Source organism: Bufo bufo, chromosome 5, assembly GCF_905171765.1.
Source record: "Bufo bufo chromosome 5, aBufBuf1.1, whole genome shotgun sequence".
NCBI lineage: Eukaryota > Metazoa > Chordata > Amphibia > Anura > Bufonidae > Bufo > Bufo bufo.
In genome coordinates this window covers 281,472,963-281,492,688 of record NC_053393.1, presented here as the reverse complement: position 1 = coordinate 281,492,688, position 19,726 = coordinate 281,472,963, and the positions used below count along the sequence as shown (strand labels likewise).

General features: G+C 43.4%; 1 protein-coding gene across 2 annotated transcripts in view; it reads right to left on the bottom strand.

Annotated features, from left to right (window-relative positions):
* Window positions 1-19,726, bottom strand: part of SDHA (succinate dehydrogenase complex flavoprotein subunit A) — a 615,692-nt gene that overhangs the window by 197,767 nt on the left and 398,199 nt on the right. For both annotated transcript variants that reach the window (XM_040431943.1, XM_040431944.1), the window contains one exon: window positions 18,399-18,517. In XM_040431943.1, the coding sequence (XP_040287877.1) occupies window positions 18,399-18,517 (119 nt within the window). The remainder of the gene's footprint in view (window positions 1-18,398; window positions 18,518-19,726) is intronic.

Below are 19,726 nucleotides of genomic sequence, written 5' to 3'. Positions count from 1 at the left end.
CCTGATCACCCCCGTCATTGATCACCCCCTTTAAGGCTCCATTCAGACATTTTTTTGGCCCAAGTTAGCGGAAATTATTATTTTTTTTCTTACAAAGTCTTATATTCCACTAACTTTTGACAAAAAATAAAATCTCACATGAACTCACCATACCCCTCACGGAATCCAAATGCGTACATTTTTTTAGACATTTATATTCCAGACTTCTTCTCACGCTTTAGGGCCGCTAAAATGCCAGGGCAGAATAAATACCCCACATGTGACCCCATTTCGGAAAGAAGACACCCCAAGGTATTCCGTGAGGGGCATATTGAGTCCATGAAAGATTGAAATTTTTGTCCCAAGTTAGCGGAAAGGGAGACTTTGTGAGAAAAAAAATAAAAAATCAATTTCCGCTAACTTGTGGCAAAAAAAAATATTTCTATGAACTCGCCATGCCCCTCATTGAATACCTTGGGGTGTCTACTTTCCAAAATGGGGTCACATGTGGGGTATTTATACTGCCCTGGCATTTTAGGGGCCCTAAAGCGTGAGAAGAAGTCTGGGATCCAAATGTCTAAAAATGCCCTACTAAAAGGAATTTGGGCCCCTTTGCACATCTAAGTGTCACACATCTGGTATCGCCGTACTCAGGAGAAGTTGGGGAATGTGTTTTGGGGTGTCATTTTACATATACCCATGCTGGGTGAGAGAAATATCTTGGTCAAATGCCAACTTTGTATAAAAAAAAAATGGGAAAAGTTGTCTTTTGCCGAGATATTTCTCTAACCCAGCATGGGTATATGTAAAAAGACACCACAAAACACATTGCCCTACTTCTTCTGAGTACGGCAATACCAGATGTGTGACACTTTTTTGCAGCCTAGGTGGGCAAAGGGGCCCACATTCCAAAGAGCACCTTTCGGATTTCACAGGGCATTTTTTACAGATTTTGATTTCAAACTACTTACCACACATTAGGGCCCCTAGAATGCCAGGGCAGTATAACTACCCCACAAGTGACCCCATTTTGGAAAGAAGACACCCCAAGGTATTTCGTGATGGGCATAGTGAGTTCATGGAAGTTTTTATTTTTTGTCACAAGTTAGTGGAATATAAGACTTTGTAAGGAAAAAAAAATAAAAAATCATCATTTTCCGCTAACTTGTGACAAAAAATAAAAAGTTCTATGAACTCACTATGCCCATCAGCGAATACCTTAGGGTGTCTACTTTCCGAAATTGGGTCATTTGTGGGGTTTTTCTACTGTCTGGGCATTGTAGAACCTCAGGAAACATGACAGGTGCTCAGAAAGTCAGAGCTGCTTCAAAAAGCGGAAATTCACATTTTTGTACCATAGTTTGTAAATGCTATAACTTTTACCCAAACCATTATTTTTTTACCCAAACATTTTTTTTTATCAAAGACATGTAGAACAATAAATTTTGAGAAAAATTTATATATGGATGTTGTTTTTTTTTTTAATTTTACAACTGAAAGTGAAAAATGTCATTTTTTTGCAAAAATTTAGTTAAATTTCGATTTAATAACAAAAAAAGTAAAAAATGTCAGCAGCAATGAAATACCACCAAATGAAAGCTCTATTAGTGAGAAGAAAAGGAGGTAAAATTCATTTGGGTGGTAAGTTGCATGACCGAGCAATAAACGGTGAAAATAGTGTAGTGCAGAAGTGTAAAAAGTGGCCTGGTCATTAAGGGTGTTTAAGCTAGGGGGGCTGAGGTGGTTAACTCTGCACCCCAGAACCTCAATGACCTGAGGGCCGCCCTTCAAGAAGAGTGGGATGTCTCAGCAGATAATAAGTCGACTTGTTAACTGCATGAGATGTCATTGTCAAGCTGTAATTGATGCTCAAAGCCGCAGGACAAGTTTTTGAGACACTGACATTTTTTGTGGGGTTATTCCTACCACTGTTAGCTTTTGTTTCAATAGTTTGAGATGTCACCATTGCATGCTTCTATTAAAATGCCCTATTTTCTTGATATATCACTGTAGCGTGAACTTTTTATGGTTTCCAAATATCCCTAACTTTACTGTGAGCAGTGTATGTAGTTTTTCTTGTGTTTTAATATTGAATAAAATAATTGTAATCTTTGCATCACTATATTATAACCCCCATAACTTTTTTAATTTTACGTGTATGGAGCTGTGAGGGCTCAATTGTTGGAGGACAAGCTGTATTTTTAAATTGATACCATTTTGGAGTATGTGTGACTTTTTAAACACTTTTTATTCTATTTTTTGAGGGAGGTTAAGTGACAAAAAACACCAGCAAATCTGCCATTTTATCTTTTCTTTATGGGATAAATTTTTAAAAGGACTGGCATTTTCGCACACAGTGATGCCAATGATGTTTATTTTTTTTCACTGTTTATGTATTTTATTTTGGGGAAACTTTATATTTTTATAATATATTTTAAAAACGTTTTTTTTTTTTTCATTAGATTGCTTCTCTCAGACTTCAATGCATTAGCATTGGAGTACATCAGAATTTCCTATGGAGTACTGTCACAGGCAGGTTCTCCATAGGAACGTATGTGCAGCAGCACTGAGGCTGCCGCACACACCATCCGGCTCCCCTGATCCTCACTAGGGCCGTGAGCGTGTGCTCCCGGTTTTTGAGATCTAAATGTGTGCGATTGGCGTTATCATCGATCGCATACATTAGCCCAGTGTTTCTCAAATAGTGGGGCGCGCACCCCAGGGGGGGCGCCAGGCTCCGTGAAGGGGGGCTCATTCAGGGCCGGCCTTTGGGGTGTGCGAATTTCTTCTGTATAAGGCTACTTTCACACTTGCGTTCGGAGCGGGTCCGTCTGGTATCTTCACAGACGGATCCGCTCCTATAATGCAAACGCTTAGATCCGTTCAGAACGGATCCGTTTGCATTACCATGAACAAAAAAAATAAATTATTATTTTTTTTTTTGTTCATGATAATGCAAACGGATCCGTTTTGACTTTACATTGAAAGTCAATGGGGGACGGATCCGTTTGAAAATTGAGCCATACTGTGTCATCTTCAAACGGATCCGTCCCCATTGACTTACATTGTAAGTCTGGACGGATCCGTTTGCCTCCGCACGGCCAGGCGGACACCCGAACGCTGCAAGCTGCGTTCAGGTGTCCGCCTGCTGAGCGGAGCGGAGGACAAACGGTGCCAGACTAATGCATTCTGAGCGGATCCGCATCCACTCAGAATGCATTAGGGCTGGACGGATCCGTTCGGGGCCGCTTGTGAGAGCCTTCAAACGGAACTCACAAGCGGAGCCCCGAACGCTAGTGTGAAAGTAGCCTAATGCCGGCAGGCAGGCCGGGCAGCCGGCCGGCGCGTCCCTCAGTGATGTCACGTGCCTGCGCCGCCTGTTTTATGAATGAAGCAGGCGACACAGACAAGTGACGTCACTGAGGGACGCGCCGGCCGCCCGCCTGCTGCCATTATACAGAAGATATACGGTACTATTAGGAGTAAGGGGGGCATGGTTAATAACTTTAAACGGCGGCGGCGGGCACACGGAATCGGTGGATGGCACAGTTAAGGGGTGGGGGTCTGTGGATGGCACTGTTATGGGCTGGGGGGGGGCACTGTTGATGGCACTGTTAAGGGGTGGGGGGTCTGTGGATGGCACATATATAACAGTGGCAGCCACAGATCCCCCCCATAAGTGTCCGTCATCCACAGATCCCACCATAAGTGTCCGTCATCCACAGATCCCCCCATAAGTGTCCGTCATCCACAGATCCCCCCATAAGTGTCCGTCATCCACAGATCCCCCCATAAGTGTGTGTCATCCACAGATCCTCCCATAAGTGTGTGTCATCCACAGATCCCCCCATAGGTGTCCGTCATCCACAGATCCCCCCATAAGTGTCCGTCATCCACAGATCCCCCTATAAGTGTGTGTCCGATCCACATTTCTTTCTTTTTTTATTCTCTTATACGTTAATAAGGATAGTGTTATGCAGAGGTGTACTTATAACAATTTTATAGACAAATGATACTATTTACAGTTGCGCGGGGGGCGCAAAATGTTTTCTTCTTCCTAGGGGGGGGGGGGGGGCATGACAGAAAATAATTGAGAAGCACTGCATTAGCCACAGGTGTCTGCTGTTTAAAACAGAAGCCTCTTGATGTATTTTTACTTTCGGGAAGGGGTTAATAGGACTAATTATAGAACAAGAAAATACTGTTCTGCAGGAGACACATGCATCTATTAAAACTACGCAGGAGATAATTGTGAAATACAAACATCTTCAACTGTTTGATGATTTGGATTAAAAATTAATAAAAAAAAACACACAAGTCAGCTTTAGTTCCACTGAGGCTGACTCTTCTGATACACCATCTGAAAGCAGTGAAATTTGAGGTGGTGCAATTTCACTTGGTTGGAGAATACACATTGCTTCTTTTATTGCGTAAAACACCACACGAAAAGTGTAATACCAAGCAATCAAAAAGAAATATGTACCCCAAAATAGTACCAGTCACCTACATAAGACAATTGCACAAAAAATAAGAAACATGGCTTTTCAAAAATGGAGAAACTAAAACATGATTAAAAAATGCTTTTATTGTTTAAAACTGAAAAACATAAAAAAAAACATTAGGTATTGCTGCGTCTAACAACCTGCTCTATAAAAATATCACGTGATCTACACCCTAAGAGTTCATTCACACAGCCGTTGCTGTATTTCGGCCCGCATACGGTGGGTCCGCAATACACGGGGCACTGGCCGTGTACATTCCGCATCACGGATGTGGACCCATTTACTTGAATAGGTCCGCAAATCCGGAGTTGCGGTGCAGAACGGAACCACAGGACGGAACCATACGGAAGCACTATGGTGTGCTTCTGTGGGTTCCGTTCCGTGTCTCTGCACTGCAAAGAGATAGAACTTGCTCTATCGTTTTGGTCAACGGACAGATCGCAGACCCTATTCAAGTGAATGGGATCGCGATCTGCATGAGGCAGCCCCATGGCCGGTCGTGCAAACAAGCCCTAAAGTGAATGCCGCAAAAGATTAAAAAAAATAACTGTGCCAAAACAATAAATTTTTGGCCACTATGCCCCATGAAGTGTAATAGTGAGTGATCAAAAAGTCGTATGTACCCAAAAAGGGTACCAATAAAAACGTCAAGATGATTGGCAGAAAAAAATACAGCTTTCAGAAAATGGAGACACAAAAATATGATTTTATTTTTCCAAAAAAAGCTTTTATTGTATAAAACAAAAAAAAAAAAGACACAGTCCTGATCAAAAGTTTAAGACCACTTGAAAAATGGCAAAAAATCATATTTAGCATGGCTTGATCTTAACAATGTTCCAAGTAGAGCTTCAACATGCAACAAGAAGAAATGGGAGTGAGACAAAACATTTTTGGAGCATTCAATTTAATGAAAACAATGAATAAACTGAAACAGCTGTTTTTAAGCTGATCAAAAGTTTAGGACCACACCTCCAAAAAAATAAAAATAATCCCCCCCAAAACAGAAATCCAACTTCCAAACATGAACTCAGTAATGAGTAGCACCGCTGTTATTGTTGATCACTTCAAAAATTCGTTTAGGCATGCTTGATGCAAGCATTTCCATGAGGTGAGTGGGAACATTTCTCCAAGTGGTGAAGACGGCCACACGAAGGCCATCTACTGTCTGGAACTGTTGTCCATTTTTGTAAACTTCCCTTGCCATCCATCCCCAAAGGTTCTCATTTGGATTTAGATCAGGGGAACACGCAGGATGGGCCAAAAGAGTGATGTTATTCTCCTGGAAGAAGTCCCTGGTCCTGCGGGCATTGTGTAGTGTAGCCTTGTCCTGTTGAAAAACCCAGTCATTACCACACAGACGAGGGCCCTCAGTCATGAGGAATGCTCTCTGCAACATGTGGACATAGCCAGCTGCCGTTTGACGCCCCTGCACTTTCGAAGCTCCTTTGTTCCACTGAAGGAAAAAGCACCCCAGACCATTATGGCACCGCCTCTACTGTGGCACGTAGAAAACATCTCAGGTGGGATCTGCTTGTCATGCCAGTAACGTTGGAAACCATCAGGACCATCAAGGTTACATTTTTCTCATCAGAGAATTAAACTTTCTTCCACCTTTGAATGTCCCATGTTTGGTGCTCTCTTGCAAAGTCCAAACGAGCAGTTCTGTGACGTTCAAGGAGACGAGGTCTTTGAAGACTTTTTTGTTTTTGAAGCCCTTCAGTCTCAGATGCCGTCTGATGGTTATGGGGCTGCAGTCAGCACCAGTAAGGGCCTTAATTTGGGTCAAGGATCGTTCAGTGTCTTGACGGACAGCCAATTGGATCCTCCGGCTCAGTGCTGGTGAAATTTATTTGGGTCTTCCACTTGACTTTTTTGTTCCATAACCCTCAGGATCATTTAAGAATTTAAGAAATTCCAAATAACTGTCTTACTGCGTCCCACCTCAGCAGCGATGGCGCGCTGTGAGAGACCCTGCTTATGCAGTTCAACAACCCGACCATGTTCAAAAAGGGACAGTTTTTTGCCTTTGCCATCATAACGTGTGACTACCTGACAGAAAATGACAATGAATCCACATCTTTGCACAGATTTGGCCTTTTAAAGGAATGTGGTCCTAAACTTTTGATCAGCTGAAAAACAGCCTGTTTCAGTTTATTTTTTCTTTTCATTAAATTGAATGCTCAAAAAATGTTTTGTCTCACTCTCATTTCTTCTTGTTGCATGTTGAAGCTCTACAGTCGTGGCCAAAAGTTTTGAGAATGACACAAATATTAGTTTTCACAAAGCTTGCTGCTAAACTGCTTTTAGATCTTTGTTTCAGTTGTTTTTGTGACGTAGTGAAATATAATTACACGCACTTCATATGTTTCAAAGGTTTTTAACGACAATTACATGACATTTATGCAAAGAGTCAGTATTTGCAGTGTTGGCCCTTCTTTTTCAGGACCTCTGCAATTCGACTGGGCATGCTCTCAATCAACTTCTGGGCCAATTCCTGACTGATAGCAACCCATTCTTTCATAATCACTTCTTGGAGTTTGTCAGAATTAGTGGGTTTTTGGTTGTCCACACGCCTCTTGAGGATTGACCACAAGTTCTCAATGGGATTAAGATCTGGGGAGTTTCCAGGCCATGGACCCAAAATGTCCCCGAGCCACTTAGTTATCACTTTTGCCTTATGGCAGGGTGCTCCATCGTGCTGGAAAATGCATTGTTCTTCACCAAACTGTTGTTGGATTGTTGGAAGAAGTTGCTGTTGGAGGGTGTTTTGGTACCATTCTTTATTCATGGCTGTGTTTTTGGGCAAAATTGTGAGTGAGCCCACTCCCTTGGATGAGAAGCAACCCCATACATGAATGGTCTCAGGATGCTTTACTGTTGGCATGACACAGGACTGATGGTAGCGCTCACCTTTTCTTCTCCGGACAAGCCTTTTTCCAGATGCCCCAAACAATCAGAAAGAGGCTTCATCGGAGAATATGACTTTGCCCCAGTCCTTAGCAGTCCATTCACCATACTTTCTGCAGGAGATCAATCTGTCCCTGATGTTTTTTTTGGAGAGAAGTGGCTTCTTTGCTGCCCTTCTTGACACCAGGCCATCTTCCAAAATTCTTCGCCTCACTGTGCGTGCAGATGTGCTCACACCTGCCTGCTGCCATTCCTGAGCAAGCTCTGCACTGGTGGCACTCCGATCCCGCAGCTGAATGCTCTTTAGGAGACAATCCTGGCGCTTGCTGGACTTTCCTGGACGCCCTGAAGCCTTCTTAACAAGAATTGAACCTCTTTCCTTGAAGTTCTTGATGATCCTATACATTGTTGATTGAGGTGCAATCTTAGTAGCCACAATATCCTTGCCTGTGAAGCCATTTTTATGCAACGCAATGATGGCTGCACGCGTTTCTTTGCAGGTCACCATGGTTAACAATGGAAGAACAATGATTTCAAGCATCACCCTCCTTTTAACATGTCAAGTCTGCCATTTTAACCCAATCAACCTGACATAATGATCTCCAGCCTTGTGCTCGTCAACATTCTCACCTGAGTTAACAAGACTATTACTGAAATGATCTCAGCAGGTCCTTTAATGACAGCAATGAAATGCAGTGGAAAGGTTTTTTTGGGATTAAGTTAATTTTCATGGTAAAGAAGGACTATGCAATTTATCTGATCACTCTTCATAACATTCTGGAGTATATGCAAATTGCTATTATAAAAACTTGAAGAAAAACTTTTCCAATTTCCAATATTTATGTAATTCTCAAAACTTTTGGCCACGACTGTACTTGGAACCTTGTTAAGATCCAGCCATGGTAAATACACTGCTCAAAAAAATAAAGGGAACACTTAAACAACACAATGTAACTCCAAGTCAATCACACTTCTGTGAAATCAAACTGTCCACTTAGGAAGCAACACTGAGTGACAATCAATTTCACATGCTGTTGTGCAAATGGGATAGACAACAGGTGGAAATTATAGGCAATTAGCAAGACACCCCCAATAAAGGAGTGGTTCTGCAGGTGGTGACCACAGTGGTTCTGGCTGATGTTTTGGTCACTTTTGAATGCTGGCGGTGCTTTCACTCTAGTGGTAGCATGAGACGGAGTCTACAACCCACACAAGTGGCTCAGGTAGTGCAGCTTATCCAGGATGGCACATCAATGCGAGCTGTGGCAAGAAGGTTTGCTGTGTCTGTCAGCGTAGTGTCCAGAGTATGGAGGCACTACCAGGAGACAGGCCAGAACATCAGGAGACGTGGAGGAGGCCGTAGGAGGGCAACAACCCAGCAGCAGGACCGCTACCTCCGCCTTTGTGCAAGGAGGAACAGGAGGAGCACTGCCAGAGCCCTGCAAAATGACCTCCAGCAGGCCACAAATGTGCATGTGTCTGCTCAAACGGTCAGAAACAGACTCCATGAGGGTGATATGAGGGCCCGACGTCCACAGGTGGGGGTTGTGCTTACAGCCCAACACCGTGCAGGACGTTTGGCATTTGCCAGAGAACACCAAGATTGGCAAATTCGCCACTGGCGCCCTGTGCTCTTCACAGATGAAAGCAGGTTCACACTGAGCACATGTGACAGACGTGACAGAGTCTGGAGACGCCATGGAGAACGTTCTGCTGCCTGCAACATCCTCCAGCATGACCGGTTTGGCATTGGGTCAGCAAATGGTGTGGGGTGGCATTCCTTTGGAGTGCCGCACAGCCCTCCATGTGCTCGCCAGAGGTAGCCTGACTGCCATTAGGTACCGAGATGAGATCCTCAGACCCCTTGTTAGACCATATGCTGGTGCGGTAGGCCCTGGGTTCCTGCAAGACAAAATCATTGATGCTATGGACTGGCCCGCCCGTTCCCCAGACCTAAATCCAATTGAGCACATCTGGGACATCATGTCTCGCTCTATCCACCAACCACAGACTGTCCAGGAGTTGGCAGATGCTTTAGTCCAGGTCTGGCAGGAGATCCCTCAGGAGACCGTCCGCCACCTCATCAGGAGCATGCACAGGCGTTGTAGGGAGGTCATACAGGCACGTGGAGGCCACACACACTACTGAGCCTCATTTTGACTTGTTTTAAGGACATTACATCAAAGTTGGATCAGCCTGTAGTGTGTTTTTCCACTTTAATTTTGAGTGTGACTCCAAATCCAGACCTCCATGGGTTGAAAAATTTGATTTCCATTTTTTTTTGTGTGTGATTTTGTTGTCAGCACATTCAACTATGTAAAGAACAAAGTATTTCAGAAGAATATTTAATTAATTCAGATCTAGGATGTGTTATTTTTGTGTTCCCTTTATTTTTTTGAGCAGTGTATGATTTTTTGCCATTTTTCAAGTGGTCTTAAACTTTTGATCAGGACTGTATTAAGTATTGCTACATCCATAATGACCAGCTCTATAAAAATATAAAATGATGTACTCCCTCAGGTGAAAGCTGTTAAAAAATAAATAAAATCTTTGACAAAATAGCCATTTTCTGGTCACTTTGCCTCAAAAAAGTATAATATTGAATGTTCAAAAAATCATAAGTACCAAAAATAGTACCATTATAAACGTCAGCTCTTCCTGCAAAAAAAGAACCCTTACACAAGATGATCGGTAAAAAAAATAAAAGAAAGCTTTTAGAAAATTAAGATACTAACCAAAATACTGTAAAACTGAAACAAACAAAAATAAAAACACATATTTGGCATTGTTGCTTCTGTGTCAACCTGCTCTATAAAAACATCACAATCTATCCTGTCAAGAGAAAACAAAAAATAAAAACAGTGCCACAACAGCCATTATGTCTTTACCATGCCTCACAAAAAGCATAATATCAAGCTATCAAAGACCATATATACCCCAAATTAGCACCAATAAAAAACAGTCACCTTATAAAGTAAAAAATTGGCACAAAAAGGTTAACTAACTTTCAATATATTTCAATGGCTTTTGTCACAAGCAGACACAAAACACTGTCATGTGTTACTAGAGTAAATTTTTAGCTCGGTCACATCTATACGCTATCTTTATGGAAGGTTCTCTTTTTGTACATTGGAATTGATGTGGTTCTGCAGAGATTTGGTGCATCCACAAAAGCACACAGGTGAGCTTAATCTTCCTTTACCAAATGCAAAATTTACTTTCATCTGAAAACAGTACTTTGGATGACTAAATGCTCTTTCACACTTGCGTTGTCTCGATCCGGCGTGTACTCCATTTGCTGGAATTACACGCCGGATCCGGAAAAACGCAAGTGAACTGAAAGCATTTGAAGACGGATCCCTCTTCAAAATGCGTTCAGTGTTACTATGGCAGCCAGGACGCTATTAAAGTCTTGGCTGCCATAGTAGTAGTGGGGAGCGGGGAGCAGTATACTTACAGTCCGTGCGGCTCCCGGGGCGCTCCAGAATGACGTCAGAGCGCCCCATGCGCATGGATCACATGATCCATGCGATCACGTCATCCATGCGAGTGGGGCGCCCTGACATCACTCTGGAGCGCCCGGGGAGCCGCACGGACGGTAAGTATACTGCTCCCCCGCTCCCAACTACACTTTCTTGGCAGCCATGGTAACCATTCAGAAAAAGCTAAACGTCAGATCCGGCAATGCGCCGAAACGACGTTTAGCTTAAGGCCGGATCCGGATTAATGACTTTCAATGGGCATTAATTCCGGATCCGGCCTTGCGGCAAGTGTTCAGGATTTTTGGCCGGAGCAAAAAGCGCAGCATGCTGCAGTATTTTCTCCGGCCAAAAAACGTTCCGGTCCGGAACTGAAGACATCCTGATGCATCCTGAACGGATTTCTCTCCATTCAGAATGCATTAGGATAAAACTGATCAGGATTCTTCCGGCATAGAGCCCCGACGACGGAACTCTATGCCGGAAGAAAAGAACGCACGTGTGAAAGAGCCCTAGGGGTACTTTCACACTAGCGTTTTTCTTTTCCGGCGCTGAGTTCCGTCCTAGGGGCTCAAATCCGGAATAGAACTGATCTGTTTTATCCCCATGCATTCTGAATGGAGAGTAATCCGTTCAGGATGCATCAGGATGTTTTCAGTTCAGTCTTTTTGACTGATCAGGCTTTTCAGAAAACCGTAGCATGTTGTATTTTTACCTCCGGCCAAAAATCCTGAACACTTTGAACGCCGGATCCGGTCTTTTTCCCATTGACTTGCATTAACGCCGGATCCGGCGCCGTGTGTTCAGTCAAACCGGATCTGGCTTTTGCATGTTAAACCCGAAAAATGTGAAAAAAAAGTTAAAGTCCATAAATGGCGGATCCGTTTTTTCCAATGCATTTTTTCATTGTGATCAAAAGCAGTTCTGGTGTCGGAATTGAACGCCGGATTTAAACAACGCTCGTGTGAAAGTAGCCTAAGCAACACTCCAGTAATTTTTCTCCTTAGCGCAGGTAAAACGCTTTCGACATAGTCTCTGGGTCATGAGTGGTTTGATACAAGAAATGCGACAGTTGCGGCCCATATACTGGATACATCTGTGTGTCCACTCCTTGTGAATCTTCCCTAAGTTCTTGAATGGCCTTTTCTGGACAATATGTTCAAGGCTGCGGTTATCCCTGTTGCTTCTGCTAGAAAAAGATGCACACTTTTTCCTTCCATTCAACTTTCCATTAATATGCTTGGATACAGCACTCTGAACAGCCAGCTTCTTCGGCAATGACCTTTTGTGGCTTATCCTCCTTGTGGAGGGTGACAATGACCGTCTTGACTGTCAACGACTAGACATCACGTCAGCAGTCTTGCCCATGACCTTTGCAGGTGTTTTGTATTAATTATCTGATTAGAGTGTAAGACCATGGGTCTACAATATTGAACTGTTTCACAATATTAAAATTTTATAAGATACTGACTTTTGTGATGATTAGAGCTGAGCGAATCAACTTCGGATGCTTCATCCGAAGTATATTTGCATAAAACTTCATTGTAAAACTACTTTCACACTTACAGGAACCTTTTCCGACAGGCTGTTCCGGCGGGGGAACAGCCTGCCTGATCCGTGCTACCTCAAGTACACCGTGCTGCCGGAAGTCCGCTCCAGCCCCATTCACTATTATGGGGGCGGGCTGGAGGTCCTGCCACAGCACGGCAAACAGCTGAGAGGCAACCGGACAAAAAACGCAGCGTATAGTGAATGGGGCCGGACGGATTTTCGGCGGCACGGTGGACTTGCGGTAGCACGGATCCGGCAGGCTGTTTCCCCACCGGAACAGCCTGCTGGAAAAAGCTACCGCAAGTGTGTAAGTAGCCTAATCTGTAAGGAGTGGGAGCTCCGTACAGTATTCGAATATATTGGCTCCGATGAGCCGAAGTTATTACTTCGCGAAGTCTCTTGTGTATTAATTTCCTGAATTATTACTATAAAAAACTTGATACCGAACTCTCGTTCAGTTCCAAGTGGTACCGTACAATGAAGGTTTATTTTTTTTTTATTAGCAGGATGACCTGGCTTCACAAGGGTATATTTCATGTAATGTTTGTGTGTGAGGTTAAAAGATATCCACAGCGTTCTCCATAACAGTGACCTCCACAGCAGCCCATCCCCTCAACTATGACTTCCACAGAGGCCCACCAACTTAACAGTGACCTCCATAGTGCTATGCCCCCTTTACACTGATCTCCACAGTGGCCCGCTTCTTAACAGTCACAATACAATGCCCCGCTCCCTTAAAAGTAATCTCTAAATCGCTCCGCCCCCTTAACTGTGACCTGCACAGTGGGCCGCCCCCTTAAAACTGACCTCCACAGTGGCCAACACCCTTTACAGTAACCCTCCACAGCATTCTGCCCTCTTAACAGTGACCTCCACAGCAGCCTGCCCCCTTAACAGTGACCTCTAACAATGAATAAAAATGAACAGGTATGTAAAATATATACGGTAAGTGGTGCTGTTTCGGGAGTGGACACGGAGGCAGCAAGGGGGCGCCAAGAAGCAGAAATATGTGTGAAACTAGATATGTTTGGTGAGGTTAAAAATGGGCATGGTTAGATCATGTCCTCAGTGATATTATAAAAATCTGCAGTTATAAACATACATGTGCATCATTCGTATTGCCACTAGTGGCAGTGTGAGATAGAGTGGGACTTACTTTACCGGGGAGGGAAGTAAATGATAAGCTCAATACACCAATACTTGCACCTCCCCCGCCGAGGTCGCTTGTAGATGATAAAAGTGGCTTCTCTAGTCCCCAAAATTTGGCACCAAAGGCTCCTGGATTAGTGGAAGTCTTTATTTTCAATAAATAGCTTAACACGTTTCGGGATATAGGTTTTATGATACACAATGGAAAATTATAGACCTCATTAATGAACCCAAAGTTTTAATAGTTCTTATGAATTCTCTCTATTAAATTATATTAATTTATGCTTTTATCCCATTAATCTGTGTTTTTACCTAAATTAATTTCTCAGAAGAGTCACACAATAGGACCCACACGAGTGTAGACATAAATCTAGGGAGAAACAACTACTACCAGTGTGATTTTTATGAGTTCACATATTTATATCTTTTTATATGGAAACCCTTCCATCCTTTTATCAAAATATACTGTTATTGTCTATAATTGTTTTCATTCTTTTATCACAATATACTGTTTATAATTGTTTTATATTTGTCTATATTTATCTATATCCATTTGTTTATATATGTACTGATCACTACATGCCGAATAATACTGTGTACCACATGTTAAGTACACCAAACATCAACCTACATACCCAATCCCCACATCTAGCACTTATCTGTCTCAGACACGCCCCCTTTGTCATGACCCACCATGTGACACAGACCGTTTGCGCCTCACGGTGGAGTGCATTTCCTTCTTGCGCTCCAAGGTGGAACGCACCATCCTACAATGAGACAGGACACAGCAGCCACAATACACTTCCGGTCCGGTGCGGCCGCTCGGCCCACACACCGCTGGAAGAAACACCCAAGCCACCAAAAACACCACCACCGAAATTCCATATGAATCTTTTTTGAGGAGACAGTAAGAACATTCAATTTAATATTCCATATTCCTTCTACTCAACATGCGTTCCAAGCTGGAACGCAAGATAACTCCACCCCCACTTCCGGTCATGATTTATATCGGCTGAAAAAACAGACAATTCAATACATTTTCTTTCTTTCTTTAATCTTTGTAAAACCTGACTGTACTTGTCCTCCATTACATCTGAAGTGGAATGCATTATTTAAAGGGATTCTGTCACCTCGTTTTCGGTTATACAGCTGCGGAAATGCACCGCTAGATCTCCGCCAGCATGTCGGCAATATATCGGTCCTATAGGGCTGTGTGCTTTTATTTTGTTTAAAAAATGATTTTAGAGATATGTAAATGAGCTTTGTAACGAGCCTAAGGGGCTGTACGGACCTTCCCGGGGCCCAGCCACGCCCCCCTGTGAAGGAGCCCAGCACCGCCTATGTCCTCCGAATCTCCTCCTTTCGTCACAGATACATTGCTGTAATGTCGCGATGCGCGAGCTCGCGCATGCACAGGTCCTTCCATGAGGCGGATGCCAGCACAGGGAAGGAACACTATACAGTCATTGCGCATGCATGAGCTCGCGCATCGCGAGATTACGGCAATCTATCTGTGACGAAAGGAGGAGAGTCGGAGGACATAGGCGGTGCTGGGCTCCTTCACAGGGGGGCGTGGCTGGGCACCAGGAAGGTTCGTACAGCCCCTTGGGCTCCTTACAAAGCTCATTTACATATATCTAAAATCATTTTTTAAACAAAATAAAAGCACACAGCCCTATAGGACTGGTATATTGCGGACATGCTAGCGGCGATCTAGCCGTGGATGTCCGCAGCTCTATAACCGAAAACGAGGTGACAGAATCCCTTTAAGACAATTCACTCTTTTTGCAAAACAGGAAATGTTAGGGTCAGCCCCCCCTGACCACATCACCCCAAACCATGTGCATGTAGTCACCCTATATAAAAGTCTGCCATATCACACTTTATGTATGCTCTTGAGAAAGGGACCTATATCCCGAAACATGTTGAGCTATTTATTGAAAATAAAGACTTCCACTAATACAGGAGCCTTTGGGGACTAGAGAAGCCACTTATCTACAAGCGACCCCAGCGGGGGAGGTGCAAGTATTTGCGTATTGAGCTTATCCTCTACTTCCCTCCCCGGTAGAGTAAGTCCCACTCTATCTCACACAGCCACCAGTGGTAATACGAATGATGCACATGTATGTTTATAACTACAGATTTTAATAATATCACTGAAGACATGATCTAACCATGCCCATTTTTAACCTCACCAAAAGCATCTAGTTTCACACTTTGCTAATATTTCCGCTCCTTGGCGCCCCCTTGCTGCCTCCGGGTCCACTCCCGGAACAGCACCACTTACCGTATATATTTTTCATACCTGTTCACTTACTATACAGTACACTGCCCTGTACTGAACTCCTACGGTTTGGGGAGCTGCCTCACGTTTCTTGCTCAACTAGGTATAACGCTACCTCATCCAGGTGTACCTCTGTCGCCTCAAATCCTCTCCCCCCTCTCTCTCCACCCCTACCATCCCAATCCTCACTTTTGTTTGACTCCATTTTTTGTTATCTTTACAGTGAAGAAAAATGGCTGAGTTGTTATGGAAACCTACTGTACCTGTGTATTTCAACACTGAAGGACCTGCGAGCATCTATTGGCGAATACATTTCTTGGGAATATCTCAGGAATCATACATCCTAGAGAGCTGAGACGCGGTCTAAAACCTCCCCAGACACCGGATGTAACTATGGGCCAAAGGGTGTTAAGTCTCTATGTCGTAATGTGACTCCCAGCATTAATAGTGCCCCCCAGTAACATTAATGCCTCCATTTGTGACCCCCAGAATCGATAATGCCCCCATTAGCATCCCCCAGCATTAATTCCACCATTAGTGCCCCCAGTAATAGTAATGCCTCCATTAGCACCCCCCAGAATTAATAATGCCCCCATAAGCACCCCCCAGAATGGATAATGCTCCCATTAGCACCCCCCCAGGATTTATAATGCCCCCATTAGTGCCACCCAGGATTGATAATGTCCCCCAGAATCGATAATACTATTAGTGCCCCCCAGAATGGATAATGCCCCCATTAGTGCCCCCCAGGATTGATAATGCCTCCATTAGTGCCCCCCAGAATAGATAATGCCTCATTAATAGTAAGGCCTCCATTAATGCCCCCAAGAACGGATAATGCCCCCATTAGTGCCCCCCAGGATTCATAATGCCCCCATTAGCGCCCCCCTAGGATTGATAATGCCCCCATTAGTGCCCCCCCAGGATTAATAATGCCCCCATTAGCGCCCCCCCCAGGATTGATAATGCCATTAGTGCCCCCCAGAATTAATAATGCCTCCATTAGTGCCCCCAGAATGGATCACACCTCCAGTAATAGTAATGCCTCAATTAGCGCCCCCCAGAATTAATAAACCCCAATCAGCGCCCCCAGAATTAATAATGCCCCCATTAGCAACCCCCCGAATTAATAATGCCCCCATTAGTGCCCTCCAGAATGGATAATGCCCCCATTAGCGCCCCCCAGGATTGATAATGCCCCCATTAGTGCTCCCCCAGAATGGATAATGCCCCCAGTAATGGTAATGCCTCCATTAGCTCCCCCCAGAATTTATAGTGCCCCCAGAATGTATAATGCCTTTATTAGTGCCCCCAGTAATAGTAATGCCTCCATTAGTGTCCCCCAGAATTAATATTGCTCCATTAACGCCCCCCAGAATTAATAGTGCCCCCCAGGATTGATAATGCCCCCATTAGTGCCCCCCAGAATGGGTAATGCCCCTCATTTGATCGGGTCGCTGTGAACATTTGCTGCTGACTGGATGCTCAGTGCAGGACCTGCACTCCAGCGTGATGACATCTCGCAGGTCTTGTTCTGAACATCCAGTAAGCAGTGAGTGTTCACAGCAGCAAAATCAAATGGATGAGGCAAGTTTTTTTTTCTTTCTTAACACAAGTGGGGGAGGGGGCGGGAGTTAAAGGCTGTACTAATGAGCATTCCACAATGGAAGAGCTCATTAGTAACAGTCCTTTTAGTAAAATACCGCCAATTATTACTACTGGTATAAAAACAATTACCAGCACTGTCTGGGGCGCCAAATTACCGGCTTGGCGGGTGAAATACTGGCCAGTTGGCAACCCTACTGTGCATACAGAACAGGTCGCAGTCTTTGGAAGGCATTAGGAAACTAGAGTACTTGGAGGAAATCCAAGCAAACACAGGGAGAACATGCAAACTCCAGGCTGATGTTGTCCTTTTGAACCTAGGACTCTATATAATACAAATATATACATACACAGGCCAGGCAGAAAAAAATTGAAACTCACTACAAATTACACTGAGCAACATCAACATAATTTGGGAGGAGCTAAATGTTAAATGCCAATATTTTAAACTTTTATATCATACTAATTGTGTTACTGTGTTAATATAGAAAAATAAAGGACTTGCTTGTGAACACAATTGCTGTCAAATGTATAGCTGCTCTATACAAGCGATGCCTGTTTTGGCAATTACACAGACAGGAGATTCATATGAATGGCCACCATCATGTATTATATTTTCCTTGCTCATGCCTCCCCTAGTCCCTGGCGATATCAGCCGTTTGTAGGGTTTGGGGGGGGGGGGGGGGGGATGGGTCTACCAGGGGTGACTACAATTTGAAATTTAAGTTTTATACCTCAGGGATTGCTGCTAAATACACTGAACATTTTTACAAGGATTACTTACACAATTACGTCTCCCCATTATCTGTACATACTTTGATTATATGGAAACATAGCAAAACCATTTTGGGAAAATATACATGCAAGAAATCATTGCTTTGATTATGAAAACAGTGCACTACTAGAAGGATGAATGTTTTAAACAGTAATGTACTATAATACCTTCTGCATGTTGATTCTCAGCTCTGAAGTTCTTGTGCTTCCATTGGCAAACCGTAATTTGTCCAGATTCACAACAGATTCCTCTCCAGCATTAGCTTTTATAGGAGGCAATGCTTCTCCTAGAATTTAAGAATGTTAAATTTATTTATTTTTTGGCTAGAAATAATATGAATAAAAAAATAAATAAATATATGTGTGTATATATATATATATATATATATATACACACAGTTGCAAGAAAAAGTATGTGAACCATTTTTGAATGATATGGATTTCTGCACAAATTGGTCATAAAATGTGATCTGATCTTCATGTAAGTCACAACAATAGACAATCACAGTCTGCTTAAACTAATAACACACAAAGAATTAAATGTTACCATGTTTTTATTGAACACACCATGTAAACATTCACAGTGCAGGTGGAAAAAGTATGTGAACACTTGGATTTAATAACTGGTTGAACCTCCTTTGACAGCAATAACTTTAACCAAACATTTCCTGTAGTTGCAGATAAGACGTGCACAACGGTCAGGAGTAATTCTTGACCATTCCTCTTTACAGAACTGTTTCAGTTCAGCAATATTGTTGGGATGTCTGGTGTGAATCGCTTTCTTGAGGTCATGCCACAGCATCTCAATCAAGTTGAGGTCAGGACTCTGACTGGGCCACTCCAGAAGGCGTATTTTCTTCTGTTTAAGCCATTCTGTTGTTGATTTACTTCTATGCTTTGGGTCGTTGTCCTGTTGCAACACCCATCTTCTGTTGAGCTTCATCTGGTGGACAGATGGCCTTAAGTTCTCCTGCAAAATGTCTTGATAAACCTGGGAATTTATTTTTCCGTTGATGGCAATCCGTCCAGGCCCTGACGCAGTAAAGCAGCCCCAAACCATGATGCACCCACCACCATACTTCACAGTTGGGATGAGGTTTTGATGTTGGTGTGCTGTGCCTCTTTTTCTCCACACATAGTGTTGTGTTTTTCTTCCAAACAACTCAACTTTGGTTTCATCTGTCCAGAGAATATTTTGCCAGTACTGCTGTGGAACATCCATGTGCTCTTGTGCAAACTGTAAACGTGCAGCAATGTTTTTTTTTTTGGACAGCAGTGGCTTCCTCTGTGGTATCCTCCCATTAAATCCATTCTTGTTTAGTGTTTTATGTATCGTAGATTCGCTAACAGGGATGTTAGCATATGCAAGAGACTTTTGTAAGTCTTTAGCTGACACTCTAGGATTCTTCTTCACTTCATTGAGCAGTCTGCGCTGTGCTCTTGCAGTCATCTTTACAGGACAGCCACTCCTAGGGAGAGTAGCAGTGCTGAACTTT